We start from the raw sequence: 17,721 nt of genomic DNA, 5'->3' as shown, positions 1-17,721 counted from the left end.
ATAAGTATGACTCATATTTCCTTGTTTTTAGCAAGGCCATGAAGATCTTCTAACATGAATACTAACATGAATTCTATCATGAATTCTTCTGGATTAATGGTGGCTAAATATTAGGTTAGATACTACTAACTATAGTAGTTTGATTTTTATGGGCTCCTTTTTATTACTATATCCTTACAAGAGTTGATAAAGGAGTTCATAAATATGATAAAATAAAATACAGTGTTCGAACTCACACTATGTGTGGAATTGTATGCAAGAAAACTTATCAGGGTCTAGACTTCCTGCCTGAGTGTATCAACTCTTCTGTAGATTAGTTATACTATTATGACTTTGTTGCAATAAGACTGTTTGCTTGCTGCTTGTATGTTAAGTTTTAAAACTTTTTGTAACACATGATCAGGGTATCTGGCACATAGCTGGATTATCCTTACATAGCACATCCTTACTTCCAATAACTAGTATTATTTTTTTGTGTTTGCTTATTTCACAAAAGAATTAATAGCATAGTATTTATTAGAAGATGCAATAGTTCACTGTTCACACAAGCCATCTACATACTCTTTCTTTTAAGAAAAAGAAAAAAGAAAAATGCCAGACTTCGAGCTCACACACTCTACTTCTAGAATTCTTGATGACAACTCAACGTTTAAAATGTTAGTTGGAGAAAACGTTGCAAATTTGTATTGCATCTAAGTCAGATTCTTTTTGTTGTCTGTTCTCAACTGACATGACCAATAATCACAGATGTTGGAAACAGAGGTCAAACATTTTCCTGAATGTGAAGGCCGCACATTTTCCATCCCTATAATTGCTATGGGCAGTTTTCAATTTATAACCACAATTAAGCCTGAAATGTCTGTTGTTAAGCAACACAGTCATAAACTACAACTGATTTGCTTAGCAATGGCAGGTAGTCCTGGTTGCTATCTTTAAGTGAACGCTACACTTGTTAGGCAAGGCAAGTTCCTGCTGCTCCTACAATAAAGTCAGTGGAGAAGCTGGCAGGAAGTTAAAAGCTCCAGATGCTGCCAAGTGGAGTAGGGAGTGAAGGGGTGCATGGGAGGGTCAAGAAAAGACTGTGCACCCCTTGGATTTTCAACTCCAGAGTTGAGAGGTTTCTGAAGCCTTTCTGCTCTGGGGCTGAAAATCCTCCCTGGCTGAAAATCCTGCTTGGATTTCAGCACAGAGAATTTTCAGCTTCTGAGAGGAAAGGCTTCAGAAGATTCTTGATACTGGGGCTGAAAATACTGCTTGAATTTTGACAGAGCCTTTTCAACCAGCCCCCAGAGGTGAGAGGGAAGCCTGTTATGACCACCTTATACTCAGAAGATGGCCCTTGCACTCTTACAGAAGGGTTATCATCCTGAGAGGATTTAGCTGGAGGAGTCTCTAACAGGGAAAGCAGCATTGCTTAGCAACCAGGAGAGATGGCTGTCACTAGCCTCAGAAGATGAAGAGATAGAGCTAACATTTCCTGCCAATGCCAGGCCTGTCGTGAAGAGAGGAGGGCTGAATAAAGGTTTTAGGCAAGATTAATGGTCAGAAAGAAATCTGCCCTGGCAAAGGAACAAATCAGGGTCATGCTGTTCCTATATAAAGGTAGCTGCCTATCACACAGATCTGTTGGCAGTAATTTTCTCGTTATCTTAACCACCCTGTTATTCAGTTTCTTAGCCTGCCTTGTCAAGTAATGATTCTGAACCGTTATACCACATTTGTTTGACCCTTTAGTAATCTGATGGCGAACCTATGGCATGCGTGCCAGAAGTGTCACGCAGAGCCACTTCTGCTGGCACGTTAGAGGTCGCCCGGAAGAGCCCCACTGCGCATGCATGTGCCCCCCCACCAGCCAGCTCATTGTTGGGTATCTGCCGTGCATGCACAGGGGAGATGCATGTGCAGAGGCATGCAGTGTGCAGAGGCGGGGATTGCATGCGCAGAGGCGTGCCATGCTGGGGGGTCATGTGCACATGCGCAGGGGGGGAGGGGAAAGTTGTGCACACATTGTGTCATGGGTGCAGGCATGCAAGCACACACACTTTTTGGCATTAAATGGGCAAAAGGTTAGCCATCACTGCTCTAGTATCTTGACCCTCTAACATCTTGTTTACAACTTGAATTCTCTTATGTCTCTAATTTAAGCTGCTTGATTTTTGATGGGCTGCGTATTTAGAGTGTGAGTGACTACAACTGTTCAAAAATTTTTGCCATTAGGATTCTGTTTGAAAACCATTTTAGCAAAGATATAAGACTTAACTGTGTGTCTGATTTCTGTAGGCCAGGCCAGGACAAAGCCTTTTGGCAGATGCAGTGACTTGCAGTCTTCCTCCTGGCTTCAGCTTCAGGCACATATTGCAAATCCCTTCATTCAGCACTCTCATAACTTTGAATAGTCATTGAACGAATGGTTGTAAATTGAGGACTATCTGTACCAATATTCTATAAAGTTGGGAACTGCTGATTTAGTCAAGAGAATGTGTGTATGTATTTTTACATTACAAATTAGGCGAGTTCTATTAATAAGTGGATGCCTTTGCCTTATATTGAAATTAATCAATTTTCCCCTCAAGTGAGAGGCTCTTAGAGTTCCGAATTCTTAGTGTTCTAAATTAGGCCATTTCACTTCAAGTGAGAGGTTCTTGGAGCCTAGCAGGAGTACCAAATTACAAAATTACAGCCAACTATTTAGTAGTAGAGGATTCAGTGCCAAACCTCAGTCTATCATATTTCTTTTCTTCTCCATATTAACTTTTTAATAATACTTTTTGCCTTTAAAGTTTTTTTTTGTGTGGAAGTAGATTTCTGTAAACTTTTGGTTTCGCTAAAAGTTCATTCTTTGTTATCTTTCTGTGCTGTATCATTTAGTATCATTTGTTTACAATCCTCCCAACAAATCAATTGTAAATCCTTTATTGGAATAAATTATAACAATGAAGAAGAAAATTTTTAGAAGTCTATTAGAGAAATAACCAAAGAGAAAAATAGCCATTAAATGCAATATCTGATTTCAATATATCATGAGGCTTTTTTCCTTTTTCTGTTTTTTTTCTTTTGACTTTAATATAATTATTACATTATGAGAGTTCTTAAAAAAACCCTTCTTCTTGGCCACTATAAATCGAGGCCTATCAGATCCTGGCCACAAAAACATGGATGGATTCTTTCTTTCTTTCTTGGGTTTCTATACTGCTCATTCAAATGAGCTCTAAGCAATGTACGGTATTTCCCTAAGTACAAGTTCTTCTCCAGTTACTTCCATGTATACAATGTGTGTTCAATATTACAGTGACTAAAGAAATGGACTTCCAACTGATACCCATGGGGCCACCCTGGAAATAGTGAAGGACTGTCTCGTGGTGCCTCTGCCAGCGAAAACGGAGCTTGGGGGGGGGCCACTCATGCCCCCAAAGGCGTCCCCGACCTGAGTGATGCGGAGTTGGCTATGGGCCTCCTGGCCACGACCTCCTACCCCTCTTCCCTGTGTCGTCAAACACAGCCCTGATGCAGCCTTCAATTAAATCAAGTTTGACACCTGTGCATTAGAGCATCCAAGTCCAGGAATGCACGCATTTGTCAAACTAGATGGAGTTGTGCAAAGACTTTCCTGTCTGTGACTTCCATCTGCTGTTCTAGTGGGAGTTGTGAGTCCAAGAAGACCCACCCCCCCCCACCAGACTGCAGACCTGATTATCACAAGAGTGCAACCTTCTCTGGATGCAAAGATGGACTTTTACTGAAATTAGCTGGCTTCTAAATAGAAAGACTTGCTGTGATTCCATCTAAATCTGTCTTTCTCCCTCCAGACCCAGTCACTATTTTTCTTTCAAACATGGAAATGGAAGCTTGCAAAGCAGTTTTTCACAGAGTGACACTGGTGGTCTATTAAAGCCACGTCTGATAGAGCAACCTCTACTTACATTGTAACTATGATACCCAGAAGTTGTAGCATCATGATAAATTTGAAAGTTGGTATTCCAACACTGGAGTACACAGCGTTGATCAAAAAGGCTACCAATATTTTGCTGTGCAATATCTTACTGTAATGTCCCCATGTTCTCTAGGAATGTTGTATAGAATTTTATGCTAGAATCATAGAATTATAGAAATGAAAGATACCACTAGAATAATCTAATCTAGAGTTTGCAGGAAACCAATTAAACTGTCCACAAAAGATTGTTTTCTCCTCATAAAAAATATGGAGAACCCCACAATTTCCAGAATTTTCTATAGGATGCTTATAAATGTTGTGGTTCGCCGGCAGCTGGTGCTGACAGCAGCGGAATTGGACAGTGGGGAAGAACGTGGACCAGTCAGGGAGTCTGGAGTCTGTATGTTATTTTCTGAAATCTGCAATTTTAATGAGGAAATATTTTGATCAACACTGTAGAAAAGGATACAGTTCAATAGTGTTTTTACAATTCAGCTTTCCCTATGTTTTCATTCTATTCAAAATCTATTGTATAGTTTGATAGAAGTTATTCTTCTCTGCTTTCAATAAATTAACATTTTAAAAAGATTGCTTTCATTTATTTTGCTGATTCTTGTTATCATACCAATCAGATGCAATTTATTAGAAGCTAAAGACTTTGTGATCTCAGTAATACCTTGCCATGTATATGCTTGGTTAATGCCATTTTATAGAAACTGTCTCTGTAAATACATATTTCAGCGTGTTTTTTTCATTTTAAGGCATTTAGAAACATTTTAAAAAGTTGAATACGTGTAAATTTTTCTTTCATGGAATAATTTTTTGTTTGCTTCTTTTTATAACTTCCTTTATAACTGTGGACATTTCCCATGGGAATCATAAAATAAGTTAAATTTATTAATTTCTATTCTCTTAAAAATAGGCAGGAAACCTTTAAAAATCCATTTGCTTGCCTGATTTATTCAGTGCCAGGGCCACAAATAAGATTATTTTCAGGTTTTTCTTTTTTTGAGAGAGAGACTGGATTTATGTGTGTTCCTGTTGCGTTGCTTTCACAGCCAGAAGCAGTGAAATAATCAATCACACAGTAATGTCATGGATAATGATTGTGTTGCTGGATGCACTTTAAACTGCAGGTGTGTTCAGTACTCTTCTTGAGTGTATTTAGGCAGTGATATTTACAGCTCGAGCTTGAAATAGTTTTGGGAATGTCTCCTCATCTTCAGGAAGTATTTTTATTTGGTATAATGCTTTATTGATATTTACCACCTGTTAGCCAAGAAAGTATGTGTTTCATGGTGTAGTTTAATGCTGATCCTCATTCATTAGCTTCCATTTTTTACTTTTTCCTAAACAAAAGTTTAACAACAGATGTGGAGTCTACAAATAGATGTGTATAATTGTTATCTAGACAGTCTATTTAATACTTGCAAAGTAAATAAGGGCTTAAAACTATAAGAATCTTGTATTGGAAATGATTCAGAATGTTATACCACTTAGCAGATAACCATTTCAGTTTAAAGTACTGAGATATGTTCTGTGGAAAAATAATAAAATCCCTTTTCCCCATTATTTATTAAGTAATAAATTATTATATAAATGATTAAAAAGAAAAAAAAAACTTTTTTGGAGTAATCCGTAGGGCAGTAAGAATAATTGAGTCATCTGCTATTTTCCAGTTAGGAAAGACTGTTTTGGAGAAATCTAGCTGCTCTTGTTGAAGGTGTTAAACATCTTCCTCCAAATCCAAACACTTTTCCAAAGGGAATCAAAACTGTAAGAACAGCCCAATTTATTCAGTTTATTTCATCAGGACCTGATCAGAAGAGAATATTTGGGCTCTGCAAACCACTCCGGTTCCCATGTCTTGAGCCTTCAGCTTTCTAGCAGTCTCGGGAAGTATCTTCTGTGGAGGCACACACAGGGTGAGTAGAATGGGAAAAGCTGTGCCACGCCTTCCAGAGAAAGTCATTGGTTCGGCATTTTGAATATCAGGGTTTAATAGCTGCAGTTGTGGCTTGGTTTGTATTGTAGTTTTCATCATGACACTCAGTTTTGTACACATTTAGTCTCATAAAGTATATCTAAAATTCTTCTTACCTTTTTAGCAGATATAACATCTTACTAATGACAGGGTAGCCCTAGATATTCTTTTAATATTTATTAGATCCCATATTAAGGGGCCTGCATAAGCGCACAATCGTGCCTACCGTCCCTGTCCTATTGTCCCCAATTATTAGTTCCTATTTCTTGTATTTAAACTTATGTTTATTCTTGTTTCTATTATATTGTAAGCTTTTGACAAATAAAATAAATAAATAAATAATGAAAATATTCTTCCAGCAGTTTAAAGATAGCATACAAACTTTCCTTTTGAAGACTTCCACATAGCCTGGAATTGTGCAATTTACAGGTCACTTTAAAATCTTTGTATGTCATGTTCTCGTCTCTCAACAGGCAGTCAGGGCTATTTTTTTGTAGTTCCAATAGCCAGTTATACCCTCAAAAACCTGACATATGAACAACTTGTCCATTTGCTATAAATTTCCATTTCCCAAATTCAAAATTCCTGCATAAGTTACTTTGCTTCTCAGATCTGTATCAGTTCTGCCCCCAACCAGTCTGATTTTTCAGACATACATACCCATAGCACTGTTACTTTTAAGATTAACATTATGCAAAGCCAGGATCCCCAACCCCTGGGCTGCACACCACTACCAGTCGATGGCCTATTAGGAATCAGATTGCACAAGCAGTGGGTAAGTGAAGCTTCATCTGCAAATGCACAGGATGTAGGATGCGTGTAAAACTATTCCCCTCCTCTTCCCCCACCTGTAAAAGGCAATTTTTCTTCCAAAACTGGTCCCTGATGCCAGAAAGGTTGGGGGCTGCTGACGTAAAGGACAGAAAGGGAATGCAAATGAATAAGAGAAATGAATCAAAGACATGGGATAAGATAAACATAGCTAAAATTAATCTACAGGTTTCTTTCCGAAACCTTTCTATTCTTGTAAATAATCTTTTCTTCTTCCACATCTACACATCATTTCCTACATTGCCTTTAGTTCTTTAAATTTCTCCCCTTTCTCTTTTGATAATGTTATTTATCCCATAGAATAATATATTTCTCAGTCTTGCTCTTGCTTTGTTCCTCCTTCATTCAATATTTGTTTTGAAATCCGGTTTACATTCATTTCCTTTGCATGTTCAAACTATCGACTATTGTATTGATCACTGACATTTATTCAGTTTGCTTTTATTCAGCATTTTCATTCCTGCCATAGTTTCTTTTTGTTCTATTTCTAAACGTTTATTTATTCCACTGCATTCAATGTGCTTTTGCGCGATATACTCAACTCTTGTTTGCACATAACAAAGTAGAGAGAAGCATGTTGGCCTACATAGCCACTTTAGCTGATGGTCATGTGAAAAGATCCATTCAAACAAGTAACATATAACTGCAGCAATAAAGAGTGTAGTACTAAAAGTGTTACAGCCCTGTAGAATTTAGCTATAGGCTCTTTTCAGTTGCCTAGGTCAAGAGTTCACTTTGCATACCTGTCTATGTATAGACTTTATGACCATTGTATAAATCAGCCAATGAAGGGAGAGAATGATCTTATCCCACAGTGCTATCTTTCAGATAAAAGTCTGAAAAAGAAATTATCAGTCAATTGTGTTTCAGATACTTTGATGGGTTAATGTATCGACCCTCTTGGTTTGAGGAATCTTTTTTTGGTACCGATTTTCAAAGAGATTTATTGACTTCTGGATACCAAATTCCATAGTAGCATTTGTGCAATTGAACCCTGTGTTCAGTTCTTTCAGTTCAATTTTTGCAGGCTAGCATTTAAGTCACTTTATATAGTTTTTAAGTGTCGAGCATTATTCTAACATATGCTAGACAGTTCGTGTCATTTGTATTATTTAAGGCTAAATTTCAGTTACTAATAAGGTAATTTTATATTAAAAGTACTAAGAAGTTCTTCGCATCTGGTTGTATTCTTATTTGTTTGAAAGAGCAATAAGTAAATCACTGCATTGCTGAAGATGTAATGAGAATTATACTTCATTAAGGAATGATTTTGCAATGTCCCAAAGTTAGTATGTTCTGATAAAAATAATTACATGTTTTAATCTTTAATTTGAGATGAATTTTAATATTTTGGAGTGTACACTTTTGAATTTTATAAATCTATGTCAAAATTGACAGCTGTGTCCTCCAGCTTCCATATTCTCTGCAGGGGTATGCTTTTTGGGGAGTTCTGGAAGTTGAAATCGACACAACTAAAAGGCATTCAGTCAAGAAAGTCTACTGTGCTTTTAGTTTCCCCTTCTAGTAAAGAGATAATTTATATATTCCTTTCCTCCTTTTAATAGGGTAATACAAATATTCAAATTGTTTTGGGATCTAGTTGTTGCTTTTATGAGTAAAAACACTTTTGCAGGCAACATTTTGACACAATTCCATGGTTATGTTGCCAATTTTTATTTCTTGTTATGTTGTTTGGCAGTAAGTATATAATATCTGGAGTTGTACATATTTTTTCTTGTGCTTTGTATTATGTAGCAATTAAAATAGGTGTTGTAAATGAAATGACACATTTAAATTATAGTTGGAATAGGGTTACTATTCCAACTAAGTTGCTGGAATCCTAATAACCACTAGATGACAACAAAGAGGCAGAGAAAAACTCTTATAAAATCTTATGAAATGAATACTGGTCACTCAGAATATAAGGCAATAGAACAGCTACATCAATCAGATTTAAACTTTACTTTGAAGAACTTTTATAAGGGACACGGTGGCTCAGTGGCTAAGATGATGAGCTTGTCGATCAGAAAGGTTGGCAGTTCGGCAGTTCGAATCCTTAGCATCTATAATGGAGTGAGCTCCGATTACTAATCCCAGCTTCTGCCATCTAGCAGTTCGAAAGTATGTAAAAATGCAAGTAGAAAAATAGGGACCATGAAGACGTCTTTGGATGGTGCCGGCTCTTCAGCTTTGTAATGATGAGCACAGCTCCCTTTACCTGTTAAGAACTTTTACATCGTGCACTGCTTATATAAAAGGAAATTCTTTTTTCTTAAATAAGGCTACTTATTGTTGATTTTGCATAGATAAGCCTTGATTTCTGATAAAAACTATCGACTGATTCATTGAATCAAAAGTAAATTTACATGGAAAAACTTTGAAAAATATAATTTTATTGGATCTATAATTTACACAATGCAAAGTTATTTAACATTGTTTATTCATAAATGTTGTTATGAATATTTTATTTATATATAGTTTTTATGTTTATATTTATGGCTTACAATTATCTACTGATAAGTCACATTCAGTATGCATGTGGCTACTTTACTTTTTGACTCAAGAATTGGACAAGATATTATTAAACAATTTTTAAATAAATATCTATACGTTTTTGTCTCTTTTTGTTTTGATTTGAAAGAGCTGTGGGATGAGATGGAGAGAAACACTCACACACAAAAGTTTGGGTCTTTTGTGTATTCCTCTATTGTTTATTTATCTTTAGGGTTTTTCTTGCCATCTAAATCAAGAAATTGTTTTAGATGGCAAGCTAAAATACCAGCTAAAGGTTGAATTTTTTTCTCTCTATCAACAAAGCCATTTATGGCCCTATTTATTTTAATTTACTAACTGAAAGTTACATTTCAGTATTTTGATCCAGCCAGATGGTTTAAAGTTTTGGGGTAGTAAACGTCTTCAGTTTCATACCATACTTTAAAAATATCCGCACAACTCAAGACCATTGGCCAGTTTCTTACATGATCTCAATCTACACTGCACTTAATTCTTGGCATAATTTAGTACTCACTTGGGAATGGAAACTCAACCTTTTCCATTTTTCTTTTAAAGATAAGCTAAAAGTATTATCAAACCTCAATTAATATGTACATATTTTCTTCACACCCTGTTAGGAGTGTAAGTCACCTAACAGCTATTTGGGTTGAAAATATATAAACCAGGATAAACATTTTAATACTGTATCTTTAAGGAAATGCTAAAAGTGTAATTAGGTGTGGATCTTACCTGTGAATGACTTTGGACTGTATTTGAACTTTGCTTAAAAGTTTCTGGAAGTAAAAACCTATATTTACTGTACAGTGTATCTGTGTCCTGTGTGTGTATTATTCAAACACTACTTTCAATTCGTCTCCCTGTATGCGCTCATTCTCCTAACGGGGAATTACCTCAACACACCCTGATTTGGTTTCATCAATAATATGCTTTTGGAATCTTTTTAATGTAAAAAGTAAAAGCCAAATGACATTTTGAGATCTTGATGATGACATATGGAAGGAAGTTCTGATCCAAAATTATTTTATAAAAATGTTTTAGATGCAATGAATCAAAAATGTTTCCACCATCTCTGAATATACTGCCAGATCTTTTCAAGATCTAAATAGGTGTGTGTGTGTGTGTTAATGTCCATTGGGGCTTGTACAGCAGAAAGCACACAACAGTTGATGGAATTAATGAATTACAACTGGTGGAACTAATGAGCTCTAATTTTCTAATCATATCCTCTTTTTGAAACATTTTAATCAATGTTAACCATTTTTATTACATTTATATAACTTGTCTCCGGAAAAAGCATCTTTGGGACAACCATGACTTGGAGGATTGAGAATATCCCATAGACTGTAAATGGGAATTATGCTTGGAGAAAAGTGGTTTTTAGAAAATAAGATAAACTTAACATCATATACCTGGGTTGGAAAAGTTATCAGCGTTCAGCATTTTCCACTTCAGCAAGTTTTAGTTTCACTGTTTTTGATGTTTAAATTATAATTGGTCTAAAATTGTATTTATAAAAGTACGTTGCAATTGCATATTATTGTATTGCCTTTTGCCAAGTATTGGCCTCCGTATTCCACTAAAAGCATTTTTTCCCCACAAAAGCTTTTTGTTACTTTAAATGTACTGTCCAAACCTCATAAAATAGTCTACGTATTTTTTGATAAAATTATGCCCAAATGCTTGTGCAGATTATTGGATTTTGATAACATAACTTAATTTATAATAATTAGCACAGGATTCAAAATTTTCCAGAAAACCCAATTGTCGATCAGAACTCAGTTTCATTTTATGTACCTTATATTGTTTTCATTGTTTTATTCAGGTGAAGTACAGCTCCCCGATCCTGATGATACCTTAGGCCAAATGGAAGGACATATTAGACCCGTTCCAACACACAAAGGTATTAGAAGAGAATTTCATTTTTTATAACAATGTTGCTAAAGTATAAGATCTGAATGTTTTATTTTTATTATTTACTATAATTATTACTTATTTATCTATATATATATAAAAGCAAAGTACCACTCACACATCATCACAAAATCTTCAGAACCATAAAGCCTACAAACTTGAAATTTGGCACGTATGTTGCTCTTGGCTTCTAGGTGCTCACTAAGAAAGGATTTTTCGAAATGACCATCAGAGCATTAGTATTTCATATGTTATTATTAACACACTCTGATGCTAAGGAGTTCTACTTCCCCCTCCCCACCTGAAAAGAAATCTGTTCCAAATGCAAAACACAAGCAGAGGAGAGGAGTTTCAGTTTCAGTTTCAGAGCACCAAGTAGCTTTAGTACAGAACAGTTGAGCTAAGCCACGCCCAGGTTCCTTGCTCTCTCCTTGCTCACAGAGCAAATACTGCTTCAGTTTCCAAACAGCCCTCAACTCTCTCTCACACTGACAGGACGCTAGCCAGGTGAATAACGATGGATGCTGGTAGGCAGAGGCAGATCCCCCCCACATATTTTCCTCTCCAAAAACTAAGCCCGATCACATAGTTCCATAGTGAAGCAAGGTGTGATGACCTGTAGTCTCTCAAAATAACCCCAAACCCAAAACATATATTAAAGTCCGGTAAAGCCTTCAACTTAACTTCACTGTTTTATTAGGCATAGTTTAAAGTCACAAAAGTAAATAACGAGGCAAACAGAAAACCAAAACAAACTGCATTGATGAGAGTTCTGAAGCAAGCAGACATAACTAATTATAAACTCCTGGAAAATAACCGAGAAAAGTCCATGGGAAGAACGCCAGCAAAGATAATCCTCTTTCAAGGTGAACACTAATTGACTTCAGCAATTCTAACTGCTCAATTGCAAACTTATATACATAGCTCCCACCTGCAAGCCATGAGGAGGATCATGGTAATCTCCTCTTGAGTAGACCTCGCTTTTCCCTGATCCTCTCCTCCCTGTGTGACCTAGGATGGATAGGGGATGGGCCTGGATCCTCCTCTGACTGCTCAGCCAGCCTCTGCCCTTCCCCAGCCTCCTCCACCACTTCTGGAGCCACATTCCCACTCCCTGTTGGCTGTTCCTCCTCTTCCTCAGAGTCAGACTCCACCAGGGGCATGACACAAGGGTATCAAGCTAGTGTATTTATATGATCTATAACAATAATATACCTTGAGAAATTCTATTTGTATGGCTGCTAAGAGTAAATCCAAACTTTATGCCATAACGAATTTATTATAAAGTGATACCATAGTACTCAACTGCTTTGAATCTCATCAAATTTGGTATTCAACACATTTTGATATGAAAATTTTGTCCCAATGCTCATCACTTGTTTGGTACTCACTGCACAAGTTAAAAGTTGTCGTTGTCAACTGCCTTGTGACTCATTACATTATTCCTTACGGGGAAAATTGTTTGGTACTCAATGTTTTTGGTACTTATTGCACCTCCCAGAACCAATTAACAATGAGTATAGAGGTAACTGAAAATTGCTTTGTATTAAAAAAAGAATGGCATATCAAATAAAGCTATCTTTCTTTATTTCAACAGGAGCTTTCAAGGTATTTATTTTGATCATTGAATATGAATACTCAGGTTCCATCCTAGGCCATGTCCTAAATGGGATTTGTTTCCAAGCGACCTCATTTTCCATAATATAGTTAATTAAAGCGCTATCTTCGTTTGGGAAGAATTAAAGCAATAGTTTTCCTTATATATTTTCCACCTTTTCCATCTTTTTTATGAAAAGGGAGGAGCAGTTACTTCTGTTGTAGAAAGTAAACCATGATACCCCCCCTCCCTACCTTGTCTATATCAGGGGACTTTAAGAGTTGATTTTGGGGGGATTGGTAGGGGGATGGTTGTTGTCAGCAACAAAAGCAAATTCTGGAAACTCTGGGAACATGGTTTTTTGGCATCCAAGATAACTCATTGATTAGGCTAATGTTAGCGCTGAAGAACATTAGTTATAGCTTGATTGAACATTGTTATGAAGTATACTTTTTAGTTTTAAAGATGTTTCTAACTTAAGTTTGTATCATTCAGTCTAGTATTCGAGGCCCCACAAACAGCAAGTAGAATCTTTCTTAATAAAAAACCATCAGAGTTTGTTGCTCTTCCTCACAGTTATTGGCAATTAACTAATAATTTATCATGGCTTTCTCCAAAACAATAGCAACCTCAGTTAAAAAACACTTACACTCTGTTGTGTCTTTCAAGAAAAGTATCTCTTACTCTGTTCAGTCGTCCAGTTGCCTAAACTGATCATCCAGATCAGTTACTCCAGTGTAAATATCGGATTGGAATTTTCCCATGTCACTAATCAAGAAATATTTTATATGTTAACAATCTTTGTACAAATCAGTCACTATTAAAATCCCAGGGAATACTTATGTTTTTGGTAGTGAGCCATACTTAAAGTTGTAGTGTTTGGATTATTTTACATGAAGAAATAAAATAACTCCAAAGTAGAGCCTTAAATTTATGTTATGATACTAGAACATCTACAGTAGTATCCGCATACTCATTTTCCTTTATCAGGAATTTGAAATGTTTGAACTTTGTGTTCCTACACTATCTCTGACATGTATTGGCATTGTTCGAGCCAGTGTCTCAGAACTCAACTTAGCCCTTCTCTTTATAAGCTATTTTGAGCACACACTACAATTTGGAATGTTGTTCTATGGAAATTATGCTTGGCTATATGCCAGCCAACTTGCCCTCCCACAACATAATATGCACTCACCCAGTTTAAAATCAACCTGCCAAGAATCTGAACACTTTAGAGTAACGTATAATGTATCTAAAATTTTGAAGTACATAACTTGAGGTTATTATTCATACAGCTCAATGTTTATTTAGAAATTCTAGGAAAGATCTCTTATTATTCATGTAGCTCAATATTTATTTAGAAATTCTGGTGAAGATCTCTTATTGTGGAATGCAATATTTTGTTGTCCAACAAAATATTATTTGTTTGTTTGTTTCCAATGCATAACTGTTACTTCAATGCATTCCGTGTGTTGAATCCGAGAGTTAGATTAGATTCATATTTGGGCACCTGTTGTAATTTATACTCCTTTGTGAGTTTTATAGTCTGATTTCTCTTAGGTACCTCATTAAATAGGTAAACAAACTATAAATACAAGAACAATATATCAAATTTGTAACAAGAACAACAACAAAAGAAGAAGGCAACTGAAAGGGAATGCAGCAGACTGTGAAATTAAGTTTTTTGTGTGGTTGTCATGGAGGAATCATTGTGTCTGAGTGGGAATATATACATTGGCATACCTGCCTAGATAGAAAGGGGAATGATGTAATAGATATAAGTGAAGGTGGTTTGATCTTGCCTAGCAGAATTGACTAATACATGCAGAGAAGTGAAGGTGATGCTATAATTATGAAGGAAAAGATGAAAATGTGCAATTATATAGTAGTTCTTGTTTAATGACTCAATTGGGTTTGGCAACTCCATCACTAAGTGGCACAGTTGTTAGGCAAAACACCATATGACTGCATTGGACTTATCACTCAGACTGTGGTTATTAAGTGAATTACCGACAGTTGTTAAGTGAGACATAACATGGCCACAACTTCCAGTTTTACTGCCGACTTCACCACTGACAGTGCCTGTTGGGACCTGGTTGTGAAGTATGTAAAGGCAATCATTTGGTGATGCTATTATGGTCATAATTTTTTGCAACTCCACAAAAGTTATGAGCAAGTTATCTCTCTTAGAGGCTACCATAATTGGGTGATATATTGTATTTGGCATGGAAAGCTACAAGTTGTTTAGACTTGCTTAAAATTAATGGGCATTGTGTAATTGGGACGCACCCTTTTCTTCAGTATTTAATATAAGTAGCATCAAAACAGTGTGAGAAAGTTTGGCATTTCAGCAAGTACTGCACCATTCAACTTCGTGCCCCTTCTCCTGCAACTATGTCAGAATTGTAATTTCTAGAATTCTGGGTGAAGTTTTGGGAATCAAAGCCCTGACTCATTTTGAAAACACCAGAATCGGGAAACCTACACTGTACAATTCATCTTTTAAATCACACGTTAGCATGGGATGAACAATTATGTCAGTAGATTCTGCCTTGTCTTCTTTTTCATCTGCAGGTATAAAACTGACTTTTACACAACTCAAAAACATACGGAACTTCTTTTGTTTCATCCACTGTTGGGATTATATTTGACATATTACTTCCTTTCAGGGCAAGCAATAATATATAAATAGTAGAATAAGAAAAGCATGAAATAAAAAAACAGGAAAGGAAATAACAAAAAATAAATATATCAAAACATAATTCCTTAAGATATCTGTGTTAAGTTTCCAACCTATTCATAATGGCTCAGTTTTGGCAACTTATTCAATATGCCACATGTATAACCAAAACCCTGATCATTTGTGCAAGCTAGGGTCTCTCATCTAGAGGCAGCTTTTCAAATTAATACAGCCTGAAATTAACTCGGATACATGCAGTAGACTGACATATAATCATTATTCTGCTGTAGAGAAAGAAAAAAAGACTAAGTATAGCCAGAAAAATTAATTATTCATTATATATACCAGTATATTGAAGAGGAATAAGATATGTATTATACTAGTAAAGAAGAATATTGTTGGTCAAAGGATTTATGAAGCCAATTCAAGTATTGAATTAAACTTAACCTTTTTTCCAAGAACTGCCTAACTAATTCTACATACCCCAACAAAAGGAATCCCTTGCTCATGCTACATGAGAAAGCTCAAAGGATTTCAAACTACATTTAGGTATGGAAATGGAGATAGAGATTGTCCTTCCTTAAAGAAATAATGAGTAAAGAATACCTAAGCGTTGGAATGCTTCTAGAATAGCTTTTTGGATTTCAGCCGATCAAAGTTCATAGACAAACTGAGAGCTGAGGTGACATAACTATACGATGGTCACTTCTGACCAAAAGTTAATTTTCCACAGAAAATTAATTTTGTTTAATAATATTTTGTGTTATTTCGATTCAGGTATTAAATGTAACATCAAGCTATTCTTCCTCTGTATATATTTAAACAATAAAATTATCTTATGTCTGTTAATTCATATTCTGAATTTTTTTTGCAGAAATTCTTACATATTTTGTATTACAATCATACAAAATAATAAATTCTGTAATAGCATGGCCAACTTAATGGCTAATTATTAAGTTGCCTTGATTTGTTTGTTATACCTGAGATAATTCAAAATGCTGGAAAAATTTAACTAAATATATTCCTCAACTATTTAAGAGGTTGTTTTTAAGATAATATGATACACTACAAGTTTTATCTGATTAAATTGTCAATACAAACTTGCACTTAGATCTGAAAGCTTTTAGTATATTCTAATATGTCTATTTGTTTACATACATTTTGTAAAAAAGCATAATTGAAACTAATTGTAGTGATTTTAACTAATCCAGAAAAAAGCTAAACAGTACTGGGTTTAGTAAATACTTACAGGACAGACTAAGATTTCCAGAAGTGTTTTGCCCTTGTCTTTTTCCAAGGGCTTAGAGAAAGTGTCAGGCCCAAGATCAGTCAGCAGGCTTTATACCTAAAACTCATACTCTCCCAATTTCTAACCTGGGGCTTAGCCACAACACCAAGCAAACTGTCCAAAGGAGGTCTTTACCTACTATAAGTTTATTTCAGAAGTATCATTGATGTTATTAATGTAATTCAATGTTCTGTCTCTTTTTGGTTTTTCAGAAGTAAATAAACATCAAGTTAACCCAATTTCTTTGGGATGAGTTATATATGACATTAATTTGATGATGGTAATTAATCTGATTCAGCTACTAAAGAAAGACCAGAGCAGAATCAGAATAATTTCCTTCCTGGGGCTAAGTGGTTTTTCCCCATACAATATGTGTTTAGTTTTGCTGTTTGTAGTGTAGATATACTATATATGTAGCAATATCCAAGAGCTCTTTTTAATTAATTTCATGAATATATATGATCAAATTGTTTCATTTCTCATCTTTTTGACTAGAATCAAGTTTATACGTTCACTAGGTGAAGCATTGCCTCTTGTCAATTGATATTTTTAACATGTAATAGAATGGTTTGAATAAACAAACTTGATTAAAAATAGATTTATTTATTTACCAAATTGATATTTGGGGTACACTCCACAGTGTTAAAAATCAACATGAAATTGTTGATTTACTGGAAGAAACAGTGAGACAGGGAGGGAGGAAGGGAGGGGAAAAATTTCTAATGCTCCCTGTCAGCTTCCCACAAGCAAACTTGAAGGGGAAGCCAACCGAATGATAGAGGTCATTCCCACTCCTATCGGTTTTTGCTAATTCTATTTTCAGTAAGGAAGTATCTCTGAAATGATGATCCAGCAGGGCACAGGTTTTTAGTCTTTTATAACGTTCTTTCATCACTCTTATGACTTTAGTCAAAATTGGGTATTAACTACAAAGTAGAATATAAACCAAACTTTTTAAGGAAGTTAAATCAAGTAGGAAAATATC

The 17,721-nt window shown here is 35.6% G+C and overlaps 1 protein-coding gene across 1 annotated transcript in view; it reads left to right on the top strand.

Moving 5' to 3' along the window:
* Positions 1–17,721, top strand: part of ROR2 (ROR family WNT receptor 2) — a 140,217-nt gene that overhangs the window by 79,598 nt on the left and 42,898 nt on the right. The window contains exon 2 of the mRNA XM_026703944.2: positions 11,083–11,160. Within this exon, the coding sequence (XP_026559729.2) occupies positions 11,083–11,160 (78 nt within the window). The remainder of the gene's footprint in view (positions 1–11,082; positions 11,161–17,721) is intronic.

This window comes from Pseudonaja textilis, chromosome 2, assembly GCF_049901715.1.
Source record: "Pseudonaja textilis isolate UNSWEBS1 chromosome 2, rPseTex1.2, whole genome shotgun sequence".
In the NCBI taxonomy this organism is placed as follows: Eukaryota; Metazoa; Chordata; class Lepidosauria; order Squamata; family Elapidae; genus Pseudonaja; species Pseudonaja textilis.
This window is presented reverse-complemented; position numbering and strand designations above follow the sequence as displayed.